We start from the raw sequence: 22,069 nt of genomic DNA, 5'->3' as shown, positions 1-22,069 counted from the left end.
CTGTGTGGACTTGACATGGCAGACCTCCTTTTCGAACTTCCATGTCTTGCAGACTCAACACCTGGCCGAGTGTTCCTAGCAACAGTTCACACAGCACAATGGACGATTGCATGTGTCAGTTTCATGCGAGTGACCATTTTGTTTGCATTTAGGACAAGTGCACTCTCCTTTGCAATTCTATTTTTCGTGTCCGAACTTAAAACAATTGTAGCATTGAAGATTTCGTATGTATGTGGTGAGCGTCACTGGAGATATCCAACATTCACAAAACAAGGACGAAACGGAATTCCAAAAGTAGGTATGATAGTGTTTGTAATTATGTCCTTGCCTTCTTGTTTTCTTTTGACGCGTCCAGCAGCAGTAACACGTTGTTCGGCAAGGCCTTGTGCAAATTCCGCCTCTGATACTCCAGCAAAATTAGGACAAATATAAATTCAGAGTACGGTGCACAATGCTTGAAGAAAGATGTTATTAAAGAAAATTATGTGCGTGTGCTGCCTTTTTTTTAACTTAAACGGGTATATCACCTAGCAAGGTGCCTGCGGCAAGGGTTCTGTTATAATGTAGTAATTTAACTTGAAAAACTTGCTGATAACGAGAATGTAGGGATTATACACGTTTTATTGTGTATTAACATCTGCAGAAGCCCGCGGCATTGTTTGTGACCGAGACCGAAGGGCTTCTTCAGATGTTAATACAAAAAAACAAACGTGTATTTTCGCTATTCTTGCATAAAAAACATTACACGACGACTTCAATGTATTGTTTTCATATGTGATGACTTTACGATTCCGGTATATTTTTAATTACCATTCTGTTGTTCTTGGAAACGGTAAACAAATATCCATAACCAGGGCCCAGAAATCAACAAGATTACCAAAAGCACATACTGAAGATTTTTAAACGATTTTTTTTTATCTCTCGTTATTACAAACATGAAATTACCAATAATTGTTCATATAACTTCAAAATTTGGTAAACAGGAGCACAATTTCAAGAATAAGAACTTTACATTCGAGTTATATTGAGTACGGATGAGTACGAACGTAGTGTCAAGCTTTCAAGCTGTTTATATGAATTCTTACAGAAATTTGATAAAAACATACCGACTGATACTTAACAAAATCATAAATATGATTCCTAAAAACAAACAATCGCACAAGTTACACCCGATTCTTAAACATTCACGGTTATCTACAAAAACTGAAACGACACTGAGTTCTTAAAGGGGAGTAAACAAGGGAAGAAGCGAGTACGAGCATTGTTGGGGGCAGTGCATTTGGCGTTGGTAACTGATAAAACAAAACATTCTATGGTTTAGATTGCATCTTTTATGCTACAAAAAGAGGTTATTATGGAAGAAACAAGACGCAAATACCAGATGTCTATCTGGGGAAGACAGCACGTGAATTGCCTTGTTTGCACACGATTTTTTTCCCGTTAATACATGGGCAGATCCAGTGAAAAAAGTAGTTTTTATGCAAGAATATTGTTTGGTCCACCTTTTCTATGAGAAGGATTCTATTTGATTTCTCTTTAAATATACGACAAATATCATAATTTTGAAGAACTACGTATGTGGTAATAGGGACTTTTAACATGCTGAAACTATGCTCATCTGTTCCGAAATTTACGTAAAATAATTCATACCATTTTAATTAGAATTAAAGCAACATTTAAAAATTTGAAATGTTGCTTTTACTCTTAGATATCCTGAAAGGTTATTACAATCCATTCACAAATAAAGTCACAATTGAATCTTTGAACAGTCTTTTGCATTTGTAAATGAATCAAAATACTAGGGCTATATATTGATTGTAATGCAACGCCTTTTATCACTATAAATCCCATTTTCAGGACAACAAACTTAGATATACGTGACTGCATTGTCAACATCTGTACAAAAGCCTGATTAAGGGAATAAACTAAATGTGTCTAGAAAAGGAAATAACATGTTTTACTCTGCTATTCGTCTGTCACGATTTTTGTCATAACACCGTATCAAACGATAATATGATTCTGCTTATTTATCTCTACGCGTTCCAAAGGAAAATACACGTGTATATGTTTGTTTGTTTTGGGTTTAACGCCATTTTTTTACAGTATTTCAGTCATGTAACGGCGGGCAGTTAACCTAACCACTGTTCCTGGATTCTGTACCAGTACAAACCTGTTCTCCGCAAGTAACTGCCAACTTCCCCACATAAATCATAGGTGGAGGACGAATGATTGATCGAACATATAGACAAGCAAGCAATACATTCAAATCAATATAAGATATTAGGTTTTCAGCAAGATTTTACTTAAAGATATCTAAGTACCCATCTTTCACTTATACACTCATCTTCAGATATTTACTTAAATATAGAAAATCCTCATTAAATGTATAGAGTTACATATTTAAATTTTGTGCAGTAACAGTCGTTTGTTAAAAGCACTTCCAGTTTTTCATGTATGTTCACATAAACTATCTGTAGTAATTTTTCATTTGCCCAAATATGAAATTGTGGCTAGTTCAATGAATTGGGAAAATGTTTACTGGTTCGACACCAAACTGACAAATGTAATCAGAAGAGTTTGGCTTCTTTGTTCATACTCCAAGTCTTTGAATTTTAATTTGTTTTGATTTTAGATGTTGCATTTATAAAATAACTTTGTTGCTTTGAAATCATGTGTAAAATTATATGTAAAATCAGAGTCACACAGACGAGTTTTAATACAATATACAATATTTTTCTATATATTGGTTGATGCATTTTCCCACTCGTATTATTATTATTACTATTAGCTTGGTGTAATAGTCTACCTTCCTCCAACTGGACTTCCCCTGTGTGGGCACGATTAAAGATTACAGTGCGGTGCTTTCAAAATGCGGTGCTTTCAAAATAACCCGTCGTAAGACTTCAAGCTATTTCGGAATACTTCAATTAGAGCGCAAATGATGTCGAATTATTCTGCACAGCGAATAACCAACTCAGTGTGTGTGTGTGTGTGTGTGTGTGTGTGTGTGTGTGCGTGCGTGCGTGCGTGTGTGTGTGTGTGTGTGTGTGTGTGTGTGTAAATTGTGCTATGTGACATTTCGTTTTAAACATGTTTTAAGTAAAATATTTGACCAAATTTGAAAGCGCTATTTCTCGATGCATACATGGCGCTAAATATCACGTCGACGTGACGTCAATATAATATCGTTGTAATAATTTAAGCATTGCTTAGTTATATTGGAATTTGTATTCATGTATGTACGCGAACAGGACGTCTACTAAATGATATTTTACAAACATTAAAGATACTTGTGTCACTAACACTGTATTATCTGTGTCTGTTATTAGTTATAAAAGTCATGTATTGATTTCAATTGAAAAATGATCAGCTTAACATATCTTATATCATACCCAAACTTATAAGGATATCGGTCATATGAAGAAATTGTGCTGGACAAGCCTTGGTAACGGATTTGTGAGCACAGTGTCACGGGCTTCAGGACGATTTTTGTGTTATTTTCCGTCACTAAAAATGAAAGTAGGTTAGATTAGTACCCTTTGCATTTTTATATTTCGAATTGATACATGGATATTTCCACATTTTTGTATTTACTGTTTGATTAATCAAATTTACTTAGTAACATTTGGTTTCCATGAACTGAGATTTATCTTGCAACTTCTAGAAAAAAAGCAACACATCATTTTAATTTCTCTATGGGGGTCTCTCTGACTGAGTGGTTATGGTCACCAACTTTGAATCACTTACCGTGCACCGTTGATAAATCAACATTAGTATAGTTTAGTATACTAAAGCACCATTTTCTTGTCCGGCGTATTTTCAGTAACCACTGGTGGAATTTAGCGAAACTTCATAGGAAGCTTCACTATCAAGAGGAGATGCGCATATCATATTCGTGCGTTTTCTAACAACTACTTACTGTTGTGTTCTAAGAAACATCTTTGGAAGCTTTACTACTAAGATGAAGTATATGCCCAGTCAATGAATACCACTTAAAATTGTGCTTTTAAATATTATAAAATTATACCCAGTCAATGAATACCACTTAAAATTGTGCTTTTAAATATTCTAAAATTATACCCAGTCAATGAATACCACTTAAAATTGTGCTTTTAAATATTCTAAAATTATACCCAGTCAATGAATACCACTTAAAATTGTGCTTTTAAATATTCTAATATTATACCCAGTCAATGAATACCACTTAAAATTGTGCTTTTAAATATTCTAAAATTATACCCAGTCAATGAATACCACTTAAAATTGTGCTTTTAAATATTCTAAAATTATACTTCGGAGAGCATCCATGAGTTTTACCGATATTTTCTTGTTTATTGTTATCTCTGCCAAATATTGATATATTTCAATGAAAACTAAATACAATAATAAATGATTGTTTTATTTTGATAAATCATAACAATAATAACAGTCGATTATTCAGACGCACAGTTAGTGAGCCGTAAGACTCCTAAAATCAATAGTCACTGAATCAGTAAAATCTTACGGACCGAAGAACTCTTAAAAGTGATGTAATTCATAATATCATATATTTATTTTTCAACTCCGTTAAGTTGCAATGGAATTTCTACATTACATTATAATTATACGATGTCCTGGCATGCGTTAAAAAGCATAAACGTCAATAATTTTCTAATTTACTCTGACAAATAAAACATGTGTATCATTTGGATTTTTCTCGATACAAATCTGATCACTTGCGAACACATATCCGATGTCTTCTAACTCTTGACGTGTGTACCATTGGTCACAGAATTGTTTCATCCTTCAAACGGCACTACTTGCCACATAACGGCACCAAGTTGCACTTAATTTGTGACACTGCCTGATTATAAGCGTCAAGGCTCAATGAATCTGCATACATTGATTTCGTTGTTAAGTTGTATTTAATTCGAATGGTTACTTAATACTGTGGTCTATTCTTATTGAAACAAATGAATTTACGACAGAGGTATCAACAAAAAACAAAGTGTGGAGTGTGTAATGTTGTTGAGTATATATTATAGGGAATCGATGCTACTGATTTTCATCGCGAAGCGACGAAAATGGGGATCGATCCCTCTACGGTAACATGCGATATACCGAATGAGATATATACTATCGAATTAAAAAATGTGTACTTCCGGCCCGCGCACAGAGCGCCTGACTTCGGATTTTTTGGAAGAATACGCTTTTTCCTTGTGTCTAATAAGCGTTCACATAACTTGTCCGAACCGCAACGTATTGCACATCAGTACAAATATGGATATATGGTATATATTCACGTAGTGTGAACGTGTAAATAAAAGCACATAGTGAACATATTTCATATAAATAAGTATACCTCTTCGGAGGGTGCGCCTATCCAAGAGTGGGCAGTGTTGTTTTTATTCCAAAATCTACCTTTAAATTGAAAGGGAATCGATCCTATGCGTAGCGACGAAAATCGGGATCGATCCGTCTACGGTAACATGCGGTATACCGAATGAGATATTTACTATCGAATTAAAAAATGTGTCCTTCCGTGCTGTCATTAGACAATTCTTTTCAAATGTTATGGGATGATTTGAAGTCGGATCTATTCCCGATTGAGGCAGTGCTTTATTTCATATTATGACGTAGATATAGATGCACAGTCAATTCATCATTTTATTTGACCATCTTCAATATGTAATTTCCGCTGAATAATTCTGATTCATAATACGACGTTTGTAATTTTATTTTAAAAATTGTCACCAATCGAAGTTACATTGCTGTAGGAATATCTAAACACAAGTCATAAAGCATAAGAAAACTACATATTCATAATCTGGTATGATCACTATTCCGATTGTTGTCCGTATTTTCATATTGCATTTCCATCGGGCATGTTTCTTCGTTATCAGTGTAAGAAAACATCCCTTGAAGCGGAATTTCGTCTTCCATTTCGTTTTTCCTTTTCGAAGATAATCGTAAGTGCGGTTTCTGTATCTCTTTCAGTTCTTCCTGAAAGGACAGAACAATACGAACAGAATAATGCGAAAGCAGATTCCTGATATGTGAACGGAGTACTTATATTTTGTATATAGATATTCTTTCTCGAATGTATTTTGACAGCAGTTAATATAACTTATAATTTATGTTTTCCCCTGGATATTTTTGCTGCTATTTAAATTGTGTGATCCCTCTTGTTAGGATAAAAGCAAGCAATCAGTTCATTTTGTTTTTGTAATGAGTGCCTATCAGTTGTGTATAGCAACATAACTGAGCCGTTGTACGACTTGTTGAAATTGAAAAATAAATTAAAAATATTATTGAATAACAAAATGTGTTACTTTCAGAATTAAATTCCATACCTCAGTAGCAGACATCAGTCTTAGAACATGTAGGTTGTCCATGATGCCATGTCTGCTGCAGCCAAACAACGCCTAATACCGCAATAGCAATTTTTGCTCCCAATGTATCCATGCAGCTGCCAACCCATACAAACGCATCAGGGCATTTACGAAGGCAAAGTCCTTCATATACAAACATTGGATCGTCACAGTCGTATTTTGATATACACTCACCGTCTTTAAATATTTGTTCATTTTCACATGATTTTTGGCAGATAAATCTATTTTCTTTTATAGCAACCGGGTGCGAACGGGGACATTCGGAAACACAATGTGCATCAAAAATGTACTTTTTCTTATCTGGACAATTATAGTGACAAGAATGATTAAACAATCCCCTGTCATTCGCACATTTATCCACACACACTTTTGTTTTAATATCGATCATTTTATCTCCAGGACAATTTTTAACACAAGAGTTTTGGTCGATATATGGAGCAGGCTTAGGGCAATCATTGAAACAAGTGTTTTCGAAATGCAGAGGATAATCACCATGACACTGAGCAGTACATATGTTTACTGGATGATTTTCGGTATACAAAAACCAGCTATCGTCAGTCAATTCTTCCCACTTTGATATAGTTGCCAGCGTTGGTTGCATAAAAGGATGTGATTCAGGGCATTTTGTAACACAAGCATTATCAAACATGAACGTGGATTTTAAACAAAAATCTAAGCATTTGCCGTTGTGAAGAACTTTTTTTTCAGGACATTCTTTGCGACATCGCATAACAGAAAGAAGGCTGTCAGTACAAAGCAATCCTGATCGCCAAGAACAATTGTAATATTGCTTTACGATTGTTTCCTCATTCATGACTTCATGAGTTGGCGGGCAGTCATTTATGCATTTTTGACCCATTGCGTAGAGATTATCCGGACACTGTAAATAACACGTGTCATTGTGGAGAAATAAATCATTCGGACACTTATCGAAACACAAAACTCCTGCTGACGTATAGAACTTATATTTTGTTTTGCAACTGTCACTTCTACATTTGCCATTCGTTATAAACCTAGAGTTCAGTGGACAACTATTTGCACATGCTGTACCAGATAATACTTTATCAGCAGGACACTTGGCTTCACATTTCAAAATATCTTCACTGATACTTTTTTTCTTGTACCGGTTCCCATCTTTGCTCCATTTTGCCACCGTTATTGAAGATGTTACGGTATATGGCCGATCAGATGGACATGATTCGACACATTTGTCATCTGTGGTATACAGTGGTTTATGACAAAATTCTACACAAGTTTTTTCAAGTTCAAAAAGTCCAGCAGGGCATTTTTCAACGCATTCCTTAATTACGTTCTGAGCTGAGCAGGACGTTAAACAGATTTCTCCTACAATATACGTACTAGTAAGTAAATGGCTTTCTGGACAGTAGTCAACGCAAGTTCTATTAAAAAGCACATTAGTAACAGGACACGTTTCTACACACTTTTTGTTGTGAACAAACTGCTGAGGTTTGCAATTGTCGGTACAAATGATCCCAAATGAACTCTCTGTGGAATACTGAGTTTCACACAATTGCCCCAAACATATTCTATTATGGATGTATGGGTGGTCCTCTGGACATTTATTAACGCATGTCAAATTTAAGATCAACTGTCCATCAGCACAATAATTGATACATTTCTGAATAACCTTTTCTTGCTTATTTCGTCGATAAGGCCTGTTCCTAGAATAGTAAGATGACACATAAGTCCAGCTTTCTAAAACGAGTGTCGAGTTGCGAGTGAAAGGAGCTGAACTTGGACAAGTTAGTACACATGCATTGTTTGTATGAAGTAGAGGATATGGACAATGAGATAGGCATGTATTGTTGACGACATAACTATCAGCTGGACATTTTCTTACACATTTTAGTAGAGTTTCAGCCTCTCTACATCTACCTGCCCAGTCGCAATCCTTTGTTTTTGTGCTGTTACTCTTGTATGGATAATATAAAGGGCATGTGTCGGCACATTCATTTCCAAAAAGTGCAAGTCCGTCAGGGCATGTATTCACACACGACTGCTTCCAAATCAACATATTTTGGGGACAGGTATTCACGCAAACTGCGTGATCAAAATAGCCCCGAAATGGATTTTTACCGCACTGATATCCTTTTTTTACCATGCAAGTATATGATGTATTGCTAGGACAATGATTAAGGCAGCTGTTATTGACAGCTACAGTCAATGGTGGACATACGTTGACACAAGAATTGTTAAATCTGTATTTACCTTCACAGTTTTTGACACAGTAGTTGAATCCATAATATCTATCAGTAAATGTTAATTGATCTGTGTTTGGACATTTTTCCACGCAAGTATTATTAACAACAAATGGTCTATTTTCTGAACATTCCCTGTATACACAAGTTTTATTGCCAAAACTAGCTGATGGAGCATTATTAGGACATTTCGTCATACACTCTCTAAAATACAAGTACGGACTAGACGACGGACACTTGTCAATGCACGAAAATTTATATATTACTTTGTTGTCGGGACAGCTGTCGCGACAAAAATTGTCATCTTCCATTCGCGGGCATTTTGCAATACATTTAGAATGCATTAATCCATGTATTGTGACGTTGGTTTTAAAAGGTCGATCTACAGGACATTGTGAAACACAGTTATTTCTGTCAATGTTTCTTGCATACTCAGGACACACTTTAACACATGCCCTATTGAAAACATACTCATCTGATTGGTTGCAGTTTATACATTTTCTTTCTAAATACTGCAGAGACATAACCTGCCTGAGAGTTTCCTTGTAGAACGTGGTATTCGAACATGAAGCAACACAATGTCTGTTCTCGTCCACGAACAATTCACCACAGCCAGAGACACAGTTACTGCCATTAATATAAAACGGCTCTGGACATTCATAGATACAGCCCACTTCACTACAGTACGGCTTATCAGATGGACAATTCCATTCGCATTCAATCGCCTCTTTACCCTGTAAAACGTATGATTATCTTATGTTAGATCTACATGAAAGGCATTGAGATCATAGCTTTTTAGAATACATACGCGTTGTTTGAAATCATTGAAACGAAACGATGATTAATGTATATAACCAATAATATGTAAACCGAAAGAAGCTTGCCAATTGTCTCGCAATATAAATCCGCTTAACACTTACATTATTGGCGGAAACATAAATTAAAGCACAAGGAACAGGATCATACCTTCAATTATTAACAATTTTACCTTGATTATACATTTCCTGTATATGCTAGTACTACATTTTCAAGGACACGCGAGTGCATACACGCACACAAACACAAGACGTACTGTCGCACACACACGCGCACGCGTTATACAGCGAATCAGTACACTATTTACACGTTGCTACAACATAATGTATATGATCATAAAAAGGATGAATAAGATTAGTTTGAATTTCATGAGATATCTTTTAACACTGATAATGTTAAATATTTGTAGTTTTTGTAATATCGCCGTTATACACTCAAACAAAATAATGTGATATTGAAATAACGTACAAAGGAGATAATGCCGTAGTCTTTATGACCATGTTTTGTTCAAACATTCATATTATCGGTAATGAATAAAGTTAGTCTGAAATAGAACTGTTTCAATAAAAAATCCTATTTGGTAAACCAAATTCTCTGTATTTTTAAAGCGACTAACCCACACATTTTAGGCGAAAAACAATCTTTCAAAAAGCCATAAAAAGTGAGTAGTCTGAAAGTGACTAGTGAAACAAACTTATTGACATAATATTTTTGCAAGATTTCTTGTAAATAACCAAAACTATTGTGTAGAAGGTAGTAAACCGTTGCAATACTTTTGGAATAATGCAGAAAATTAACGCTCTTCTTGCAATTTACGAATATCAAACTTTTTTTTTTTATTTTAACCCACTGTATCATTATACATTCTATGACAAACTTGATAGAAATGAACATGATGAAAAATTTCAACCAAACTGGGCTACTAGCTTTAATTAACAATTTTAATTTTTAATATACTTTATGCTATATTATGTTACAATATTATCAGTCTTAAAATAAAACAAAACTTACTTACTTCTATGTATAAAATTATCAAAACAACCAAATATACCATGACTGCATTTGATCGAGATCAACTATATTCATGTAATAAGCACCTACAAAACGGAAAATCGATCGTATTTCTGTCACGAACAAACTTGATTTTATTATAAGTGGTTTCGTTTCAGTAGAATATTGATCACATAATTTTGAATGGATTGAAAACAGTATTGGATACGGTTTCCTTGCGAAACCGCATTTTTATCGTTAAAACGAAAATAAATCAAATAGAAATATGACTGCTCGTATACCGGGATTACCTCGTGACAAAAAATATCATTTCTTTGTTTGTTATGAATCGAATTCATTAGACATTGTTAGAATAATTGTTGATAACTTAGAGAAGAAGGAACTCATCTGCTGTTATTATGAAAGAAACTTTACAGCTGGAGTGCCGATTTTAGACCACATACATAAAGCTATTCGTGAAAGTTTATATATGCTTGTTGTTCTGTCTAAGGATTTCGAAAACAGTAATTTTTGCAAACAGGAACTTTTGGAAGCGAAACACCTTATGGTAGAAGGAAAATATAATCTGATACCGATCAGAATAGAACCATGTTCTGTTCCAGAAAATATCCGACATCTTGTTTATATTGACGTAGAAGATTGCTTTGATACAGCACATGTTAAAATCATTGATGCCATCAGCAAGCAAGGTATGTTTCAGGGAATTAGAATGTTTTGTTTATTTTATACGCCAACGTGTGGGCAGTTTCGTTCTTACAATTGTGTATACTAACATTCGCAGTGCATGTGTTATTATTCGAATCGTACTGATTTTGGTAGAATTATTTTAGAGGTACTGACCATGAACTTAGTTCTTTTTTTCCTTTTGTTATCCCCCGCCAAAGGCGAAGGGGATATTAGAAATGCTCTCCGTCCGTGCGTGCGTCCGCCCGTCCGTCCGTGTGTCCGCAACGATCTTTGTCCAGAGCATTACTCCAAAGGTACTAGAGAGATTTTCTTCAAACTTCATACACTGATAGAACACATTGGGAGGAAGTGCAGTATGCAAGAACAATAACTCTACCTTGCCTATTTTTTTAGTTATTCCCCTTTATCATATTTTCTTAAAAAAATTGTCCGGAGCATAACTCCAAAGGTACTAGAGGGATTTTCTTCAAACTTCATACACTGATAGAACACATTGGGAGGAAGTGCAGTGTGCAAGAACAATAACTCTACCTTGCCTCTGTTTTGACTTATTCCCCTTTATCATATTTTCTTAAAACATTTTGCCCGGAGCATAACCCCAAAAGTACTGGAGGGATTTTCTTCAAACTTCATACACTGATAGAACACATTGGGAGGAAGTGCAGAGTGCAAGAACAATAACTCTACCTTGCCTATTTTTTGAGTTACTCACCTTTATCATATTTTCTTAAAACATTTTGTCCGGAGCATAACCCCAAAAGTACTGGAGGGATTTTCTTCAAACTTAATACACTGATAGAACACATTGGGAGGAAGTGCAATGTGCAAGAACAATAACTCTACCTTTCCTATTTTTTGAGTTATTCCCCTTTATCATATTTTCTTAAAGCAATTTGTCCGGAGCATATCTTCTTCATGCATGGAGGGATTTTGATATATCTTGGCACAAATGTTTACCACTACGAGGCAGAGTGTCATGCGCAAGAACCAGGTCCCTAGGTCTAAGGTCAAGGTCACACATAGAGGTCAAAGGATACAAGAATGAAAACCTTGTCCTGAGCATTTCTTCTTCATGCATAGAGGGATTTTGATATAACTTGGCACAAATGTTCACCACCACAAGACAGAGTGTCATGCGCAAGATCCAGGTCACTAGGTCTAAGGTCAAGGTCACACTTAGAGGCCAAAGGTCAGATACAAGAATGACTTTGTCCGAAGCATTTCTTTATCATGCATGGAGGGATTTTGATGTAACTTGGCACAATTATACACCATCATGAGACGAAGTGTCATGCGCAGTTCCCTTCTTTAGAATTTCTTCCCTTTGTTGTTTCTTTAAATAGCTTTTATTGTAACTTTTTCATTACTAGTCGTAGGGAAAAATCGAGACCACTTTTCTGTAGTACAACATGCATGCTATATCCAATTTTGAGGTGTATTTTGACCAATCTCTACCTGATAAAGATTTTTGTGTGGACTTGCAATTTTTTATTTTATTTTTTTAAGATTAGCTTCTCTTAGTTGTTACTATAGATAACTTATATTGTAACATTTTTATAATTGACTGTAGGGAAAAAAACAAGACCACTTTTCTGTGGTACAACATATATGTTACTCTCCAATTTTAGGTGTATTTTATTATATATAAGGTATCTCTACCTGGTAAGGAGTTTTTTTGTGGACTTAAAAAAAAACAAAAGACTTACAATGATTACTAAACAACCACAAAATTAACATTCCATTTGCAAATACAGCTGCTAGAGTAAAGAAAGTTGCTGCGACGGGCATATATTGTGACATTCTGGCACTCTTGTTCCCTGTTAGCTTTCCATTCCTTCTTAGTATAGAAAAACATCATAGCTATACTGTTCATGAAAATTAATAAAATTTAGCAGTAAACCACCTCACTACTGACTTATTCTTTCTTCCACATCTTTAAAACCCCTGATGCGGACCACAGCTAAACGGTTCTTCAAAGCTTTCCCCAAAATTAACACTTTCAGACACTAACTTGAAAAGGAACTTTAGCCTTCAATTATAATATGCCCGGCGGGGGGATGAGCCATGTGTAACATGGCTCTTGTTTAAGATGCAGACATTTGGCTGATTGGCTTTCAGAAAGAAGCAGATGTAGCTCTACTTTAGTTTCGGTCGAATGCTATTTTAGCAGATTAATGGCTTTTACCATTTGTCAATATTTCGTTGTCCGCACTGTTTTGTCGCCATGTGCTCCTTAGATCATGTTTTGGCCATGAAAATAGCATTATTAAAGATCTTTTTTAATTCAAAAGTTCATACTAACACAGCTAGAGACCTTTAGAATGTGAATCCGGATCATGGAAAATAAAGGCAAAAATTAATGCAAAACCCTGATATGGATTTTGTTGCTCAAACAACATTTACTACGAGTAAGCTTATAGTCAGCGTATCTTGCAGCTTTGTTGTCATTTATAGTTCTTTGGTTTTTAATGTCACATAATGAAATGTTTGATATCGGTGTATAATGCCTTAGTTTCCAATAAGCGGAAATTCCTCAAAAGAAAAGTGAGAACATAAAACCAGACTCATTACAGAGCCATACAATATGAAACATAACTACTTAAGTGTACACACCAATCTTTTTCCGATTTTTACATTACTTGAACTAAGGGTTCAGGGTGAGTACAGGTGGATGGGCCGGCATCCGACGTCCGTTGTTATCAATAAACTTAAATGCTTCTCCTTTGAAACTACTGGTAAGAATTATCCAAACTTGGTCTGTAGCATCCTGGCAAGGTCCCCGCTCAAATGTGTTCAAATGGGGGCACTGACCGCTAGAGTTATAAATAGAAAGACTTTTAAACAACTTCTTACAAACAGCTTGATGGATCTTCATTAAACTTGGTCTGTAGCATTACTGAAAGGCCCTCTCTCAATTTCATACAACTAGAGACATTTGACCCATTTTAGGGGTCGCTATAGCTAAAAATAGGAATACATTGAAACGACTTCTTCTAATGAACTGATGATTGATGGATTTCCATCATACTTGGTATGCTATGTTAAATCATTGTAAGATGCTTAAATTAGTCCAAATTGAGGCACTTGTTTTATGTTTTAATTTTTGCTAAACACAGATGTTACTATTCATGTTAATATGTCATATATATATTCAAGGTTAAATAAACAGGTTCCGGTGAGCGACTTAGGGCCAACATCGCCCTCTTTTATTCTAAATGCTATGAAAATGTTTATATTCGTCATTTGAACAGAAATTACGATATTTTCCTTGTTAACAAAATTATAAATGTGTTGTCTCCAGAAGAATCTCAAGTCAATTTTATACACTTCTTGGAATAAAAAAAAAACAATTTTCATTTCATTTATATTTTTCTTTTCATTCCAGATATGCGGATTGATTTAAAACAAGGTAATCTCATTAAATAAATTTATTAATATATGATTAGCAATGGTGTATATTTGTATAAATAATACTAAGAAAACGACGGCAGAGAGAAGAGAACACAAACTTCTGAAAGGCATCTTATATATTCTTTCAAGAGAAATAAGACATTATTTTTTCTAAACGTCTTTCCACCATCAAACAGGTATTTATTTCTATATTATGAACTAAAACATAAAAAATTTCATTTAACAAGGAATTAAAATATACAATTTTTGGGACATGTCGAAGTATTAGAAGTGAGCATTATTATTATAACTGGTAACAAAAAAGCGTTATGTATGCATACATTGGGCATCATAATTGTACATGAGCAAAACAGTAAATTAACTGAATAAGCTGAAGAATTTTGAGTCCAAATCAAGCGAAGACGTGATCAGAAAAAATGCAAAATGATATCGACAAACAAATAATTTTCAAGGCCAGGAAAGAAAACAAGCAGGCAGTTCTAAATTATGATTAACAGTATATTGTTAATAGTTTGTTCCGCGAAAAGCACTGGGGGCAAAAAAAAAAAGGTCAGAGACGGTTTGATTTCCTTCTTTGGAACATGAAAGGGTTTGTAAATAAATAATAAGATAATTTAACTGCTTGAGTTGTACAAACAGTTGTGACATTTTACTGTTCAGTCAGACACGGAACTTAAAATCAAGCAATATTGATATTGATGTATTTTGTTCTTTTTCCTTTTCGATATCTAATATGATCGTATAGCAATGTTCACATGCCTTTGAAGTGTTACATTAGATACCATCATGAGTTTTGCAAGACATTTATGTTAACTAATTCGGATAGAGATTGATGTCTTTGTGTAAGGAATACGATACTATTATGGATTTATATATTACAATACATCTCGTAGCTTGAAGTCCGCAAGTGTTGTTTAATAATGTGAATACAAGTTATAGAAATTTTATTGGTATTTCAAAATTTAATATGAATTATCTGGAAACAAAATGAACGCTTTTATATTGAATGATGTTCTTAATGAAAATAATTTTTTGATGAAATTTTAAAAAAACTGGCATCTGAGGAATCAGACAAAGACACTTAAATACATAATCTGTGGAAATATTAGAACGTTCAAAAATAAAACCATTCAAGGTTCTGCTAATATTAAGTGAATATTTCAAACGTTTTCGAAGCCTAATTAGTACGACTGTTTAAGATGATATTGGTCCTATGGTTAGCTTACACACACACATGAGCTATCGATATACAGTTATTGAAATATTCAAAGTAGTCCGTATTTTTAAAAGGGCATACGTGACTATGATAACAATGTTGCTTTTTGACTCGGGGAGAGGTTAAAATGTGTAACTAAACAGTATGAATCAAACCCGTTTATAGAAATTTTACTCAGCATTGCAATGGCCAAAATGTTTAATCACGGACTCATAAAATGATATGTATGTTAAACAGTTTAGGTTTGTGATGTCCTGTTGAATACCGATTCAAACTGTAACTATTATCATTATGGTATGTTTGGACAGCGATCAGGTGTCTTACTAATCAGTAAAGCGTCGATTCAAAAAGCACCAAAATAAGAATATTATAGAAAATTCAAATTGGAATTCTGCTATGAGGAATATTTAGATAATTTAGAAACTATTTTACAGAGAAAACAACAATACACGAGTTTTATAACTACATGTACATCACATAGCCTGGAGAGCAAAGCTGGTTGTTGTACTGGAATTGATAGACACCATGTAAAATATGCTTAAGTCAGTTAGTTGAAGCCGAATATCATTTCTATTGTCAAAAATAATTATAATAAGTATTCGAAATTTGATATAAGTGTCTTGTAAAAACAGCCTGACCGGTCAAGAAATTCATTAATATTATGTCTTCTACTAGCAAGTAAAGAGTGAATAAATGTGAAATCTTTTCAACTAGGGCAGCAAAGCCTTGAAAATATAACTGCTGTTAGTTAACGTTTATAGTTTAGTTTATAAATAGTTTGAAATTGATATGTTTGGTTTTGTTTTTATGTATAAACGATTCTTTAAATCATATTGTATTTGTAGTAGATGCTGTACATTGTCAAAGACATTTGTAATACCGATTTGCCAATAAATGTATGCAGTATTGGACTGAATTGTTACGCAGAGACTATAAATGAAATGATGTTACATATATTCGAAGTAAATTATTTTTTAGTTGTCAAGACTTAAACCTAGCTATATATTTATTTTTCTTGAATTAATGTTAAAACTAAAGTGATCTTCTTAAGCAAGTCTCAGACGGGCGTATTGCCCCACTCCTCTATTGAGATTTGATTGGTCTCTATTTTATATTGTTGATAATCCTTGTTAAACGGATAGTTTATATGTGTTTTACGTCTGTAAATTTAAATTACAAAATAAACATTGTGTTAACAACCGCTTTCATCTCTTTCATATGTATACTGTCTTATTGTATTTACAGAGAGAAATGGGGAATCTAAACAGTTTAAATTGCAGCCATACAAACCGAGTCGTTTCTCGTTCACGAGATATAGACTGAAGTTTGAAGAATCAGACAGAGCTGAACTTTGGAACAACGAGTTTGAGGTACCTGCATTTATTTCATATATTTATAATTGCTTACAGGGATTCTACTTTTCCATTTTAATACTAGTATATTTATAATTTCTCCTAGGGATTCTACTTTAATTCCATTTTTACATATTTATAAAATTGCTTCCAGAGATTCTACTTTTTCATTTCTATATATTAATTACTGCTTACAGGGAAGCTACTTTTCCTTTTTATTCTACTTTATTAAGTCCTACTGGTTTAAAACAAGTTTCGGGGACAATAGGAATGCGCTCTTCCGTCCGTCTGTCATTCCGTATTCCGTCCGTCCGCAATTTCGTGCCCGGTCCATAACTCTGTCATTTATCAAGGGATTTTAATATTCCTTAGCAAAATGTTTCCCATGATGAGACGACATGTCATGCGCAAAACCCGGACCCCTAGCTCAAAGGTCAAGGTCACAACTGGAGGTCAGCAGGGTCTGTTTTGTGTCCGATCCATAACTCTGTCATTCATCCAGGGATTTTAATATTACTTGGCACAAATATTTCCAATGATGAGACGACGTGTCATGCGCAAAACCCGGACCACTAGCTAAGTTTAAGGTCAATGTCACAATTGGAGGTTAAAGGTCAACAAGGGTCTTTTCCTGTCCGGTCCATAACTCTGTCATCCTTGAAGTGATTTTAATAATGTACTCCGTAATAATAAGATATGACATGTACAACTTTTAGACCCCTAGCTCAAAGGTCAAGGTTACACGTGGCAGGCAAATGTTAACATGGCTAGAACAGGGTCTAATTAGCGTCCGGTCTAGAAATCTGTCATCCATCAAAGGATAACAATATTATTTGGCATAAATATTCCCCATGATAAAACGACGTGTCAGGCGCAACACTCAGAACCCTTGCTTAAAGGTCAAGGTCACCCTTGTTAGTTCAAATGTCAATAGGGCTTTTGTACTGTCCAGTCTATAACTTTGTCATGCAAAACAGGATTTAAATATCAGTTGGCACAAATAATACCCTGGTTGAGACAACATATGCGCAAAAACCCGGACCCTTAGCTGAAAGGTCAAGGTCACACTTGGACGTCAAAGGCCAAAGAGGTTTTATATCTGTCCTTATTGTAACTCAAGAATTCTTGAAGGGATTTTAATATTACTTGGCACAAATGTACCTCATGATAGGATGATGTGTCATGCACAACACGCAGCACATAACTCAAAGGTCAAGGTCATGATTGGAGGTAAAAGGTCGATCAGATGTTTTCTTGTATAACTCTGTCATCCATAAAGGGATTTTGATATTGCTTAAAACAAATATTTTCTATAATGCGCAACATGTCTTACGCAACCCCTTAACCCTAACTCAAAGGTCAAGGTCACTGTCAGAAGTCAAAGGTCAATAGGATTTCTTTTCCTTTCTGGTCCATAACTCTGTTATCAATTAAGGGCTTTTAATATAACTTGACACAAGTGTTCCCCATAATTAGACAATGTGTCATGTGCAACACCTAAACCCGTAGTGCAAAGGTCAAGGTCACAAGTCAGTAGTTATAGAAATACCGAAATTGGCGCTATTTGACCCCATTTTGACCTTAACCTTTGACCTAAAGTGATCAATGCTGACCAATTAAAAAAAACCCCGGTTTGATGGACGTACGTCCCTGGGACCAAGGCTCACTCACACAATTAAAAAGGTTTTGAACCCAGTGAAAAAATAGAACGTTTTAAATACATATAATATAAATGAGTTTACAGAATAAAATATATTGTTTAAAGAAAGAAAATTTACTGGTAACATAAATCCTCATTTTCTTACAGCAAAAAACGAACAAAAAAGGTAATGGCTACCTGTTCATCTTGTGGAAGAATGAAATCAAAGTTTGTTAAAAGTACAGGGGGTAATTTAGATATTCATAAAGCAATGATACCTTTATTACCTAAGAAAGGTTTAACACTTCCAGGATATAACTATTGTGAACCAGGAAATCCTTTAGATAATGGGCCTCCTGTTAATGAACTAGACGCAGTATGTATGGACCATGACTTTTGCTATGACAGTGGTGTAAAAAAGGTATATGTGACAAGCAAATGCTTTCCAACTTAAATAACACTCAATCAAAAACATTTGGAGAAAAGATTGCAAAACATTTAGTTGTAAAACCAGCAATTAAAACGAAATACAAACTTGGATTTGGACAAAATCAAAAGTAAAAAACGGAAAAAGGGGGTAGAGTATTTACTCAAAACGGCCACCGAAATAACATGGAGTGATGAATTAGCAGAAGAATTACATAAACCAATTAAACGAAAATTTATGAAATGAAGAGTGATAGTTAGTGATATTGATGATACTTGGTCTGCTGATTTAGTTGATATGCAAGCTTTTTCAAAATATAATAAAGGTGTGAAGTACTTGTTAACCGTTATTGACGTGTTTAGCAAATATGCTTGGGTTATTCCATTAAAGAATAAAACTGGAGAATCTGTTACTGAAGCATTTGAAAAAATAGTTTCTAAAGGTAGAACACCTACAAATTTCTGGATAGATGAAGGAAAAGAATTTTATAATAAAAAGTTTGAATCATTTTTGAATAAAAATAAGATTAACATGTATCAAACATTTAATGAAGGAAAAGCTGTAGTAATCGAAAGATTTAATAGAACACTTAAACGGATGTGGAAATATTTTACAGCAAATAAATAATACTTACACTTATTTAGACAATTTACAGGAAATGGTTGATAAATATAACAACACAAAACATTCTAGTATAAAAATGACACCGACTGAAGCCATAAAAACTTGAATAAAGGTACTGTTTACTTTAATTTATATGGTAATTTAAAGATACCAAAGAGTAAACCAAAATGTAAAATTGGTGAGTGATCGGGTTCGCTTACGCAAACTTAAACGACATTTTGAAAAAGGATATACACCAAACTGGACAGAGGAAATATTTATAATTTATGGAATAAATAACACTAATCCCAGAACATACACTATAAAATATTTGAATAATGAAATAATTCAGGGTTCATTTTACAAGAACTTTTAACTACTAAACTACTAAACAAGAGGTTTTTAGAATAGAAAAAGTTATTAGACGAGACTATAAGAAAAAACAAGCTTTAGTAAAGTGGAAAGGCTATAGTGAAAAATTTAATAGTTGGATTCCATTTAGTGAATTGGAAGAAATTTAAATTTAAAAAATATGTTATATAAATGAGTAATAAAAATTTAATTTCTAATGGAATAGAAACAATAGATCAATTAATTGTCCACTTGACTAAACTTGCTACTGCGTACAGAAAAAATTATAAGTTTTGTGGAAGAGTAAATACAGGATTACAAATTACAGCAGGTATCTTTGGTTGCTCGGCTGCATTAGCACTTGTTTCTGCTATTCCTATATTTGTAGCAGTTGCTGTCGCTGTTCCATCAGTAATTGCTATATTTATTAAAAGACTAAAAGTTGAAGACAAAAAAGCTATTTTAAAATTACATCACCACAAAATAAAACAACTAATAACAAAAGAACGGATTGCAGCTATAGCTGTTCATGACACAAATGATCCTGGAAAAGTAAATAAAGAAGATTCAAATAAAGTTATTCAGGATATTTTTACAATACTGTTAGAAATGCAGAAAAAAAAGAACTATTCAATGCCTTTGAAATGTATATGAAGGAATTTAAACTTAACGGATACAGAAATAAAAAAGAAGAAGAGTTGTATTAAATTTAGATTGCTGAATTTATTTCTTACGTGCGTTTTTTAAAGATTTTTTTCTATAAGTATATTATATAGATGGTTAATAGAAAGGTTGATAAAATGATTATGTCAACATTATCTAGCACTTTAGGAGAAATAATGACTGAAGATAGAAATTCATATAAAAATGTACTAAAAAAAAGAAACGTTATTAAATCAAAACTTGATCAAATAGTAAGCGATGAATATAAAAGACATGTGATTGATGAATTACAAAATGTTATAGATCCTTATCTTTTAGAAAAGAATTTATTTGAATGGGATTGTGGTTGTTTAATGTTAGAAGAGGAAAATAATGTAAGATTATGTGATTGTCCCAGACCAAATGATCATCGAACCAATCCTAAACAAGTTATTGCAACCGATTGTGATACTAATGAGGAAAAAATATATAGAAGCACTTACGCAGCATTTAAAGACCTTGATATTAATTCTGGGTTAATAAAAATGTGCTGTAAAGGGAAAAATAGAGTAAAAAGTGGAATGTCAAAAACCAATGGTAAAGATATAACTTTAAATATTTTATTCCTTCTTAAACTTTATTTTTTTGTTTTTTTTTTGCTTAACGATTTTTTTTCTAAATATAATATATAGATGGCTGTTAGAGAAATTGAGTGGTCTTCAGATCAATATATTAAGAAATTTGAAATTAAAATTACATATAGACAAGATCCAAAAAAATCAATTATATTTAAATATAGAAGAACCTTTTGATATTCTTAAATCTGAACTTAAAACTTTAAAAGGTATAAAAATAAATGTTGTTTTAAAAATAACTGTTGCAAAAATTAGTAAAACAGATACAATATATAAATCAGCTTAATATCAATCAAAGGCTTTAATTATTATTAACACAAACGAAATAAAAAACACTTTACGTCAAGCTTTTGATGAAATAAAAAATATGATTGGTAATTGGATTTCAGAAGGAAGTAGCTTGAGAATAGTCAGTTGATGCTCATTATATAAATAGATATAAATATAATCCATTTACTGCTTCTAGTTATTTAGAATTACCAAAACCATTACAACATCCAATGAAATGATTATTAAATATAAAGAATGAGCATGATAATGAATGTTTTAGATGGTGTCATTTAGCTTACAAATTTCCTATTAAAAAAGAACCTCAAAGAGTTTCAAAATATAAAACGCATATAGAAGAACTAAATTATAAAGGAATAAAATTTCCTGTTACCTTAAATCAAATACCTAAAATAGAAACT

The 22,069-nt window shown here is 33.6% G+C and overlaps 2 protein-coding genes across 2 annotated transcripts in view; one reads left to right on the top strand and one right to left on the bottom strand.

Moving 5' to 3' along the window:
* Positions 1-5,626: 5,626 nt before the first annotated feature.
* LOC123562915 (proprotein convertase subtilisin/kexin type 5-like) lies at positions 5,627-8,809 on the bottom strand. The gene is made up of 2 exons (XM_045355499.2): positions 6,333-8,809; positions 5,627-5,982 (listed from the first exon to the last, which is right to left on the bottom strand). The coding sequence occupies exon 1, from the start codon at positions 8,785-8,787 to the stop codon at positions 6,334-6,336; it is 2,454 nt and encodes an 817-aa protein (XP_045211434.2). The 5' UTR covers positions 8,788-8,809; the 3' UTR covers positions 5,627-5,982; position 6,333.
* Positions 8,810-10,438: 1,629 nt separating this feature from the next.
* LOC123564648 (uncharacterized) overlaps positions 10,439-22,069 on the top strand; it is a 32,797-nt gene continuing 21,166 nt past the window's right edge. The window contains exons 1-3 of the mRNA XM_045358375.2: positions 10,439-11,106; positions 14,490-14,513; positions 16,977-17,101. Coding sequence (XP_045214310.2) covers positions 10,683-11,106; positions 14,490-14,513; positions 16,977-17,101 — 573 coding nt within the window. The 5' untranslated portion in view covers positions 10,439-10,682. The remainder of the gene's footprint in view (positions 11,107-14,489; positions 14,514-16,976; positions 17,102-22,069) is intronic.

Source organism: Mercenaria mercenaria, chromosome 2 (genome assembly GCF_021730395.1).
Source record: "Mercenaria mercenaria strain notata chromosome 2, MADL_Memer_1, whole genome shotgun sequence".
Taxonomy (NCBI): Eukaryota; Metazoa; Mollusca; class Bivalvia; order Venerida; family Veneridae; genus Mercenaria; species Mercenaria mercenaria.
Note: the sequence above shows the minus strand (reverse complement) of the source record. Positions and strands in the feature narration are given on the sequence as shown.

What these genes read in the sequence shown, in the direction of transcription:
- LOC123562915 (XM_045355499.2), bottom strand. Translation starts at nt 8,787, where the DNA reads ATGACGAAATGTCCTAATAATGCTCCATCAGCTAGTTTTGGCAATAAA.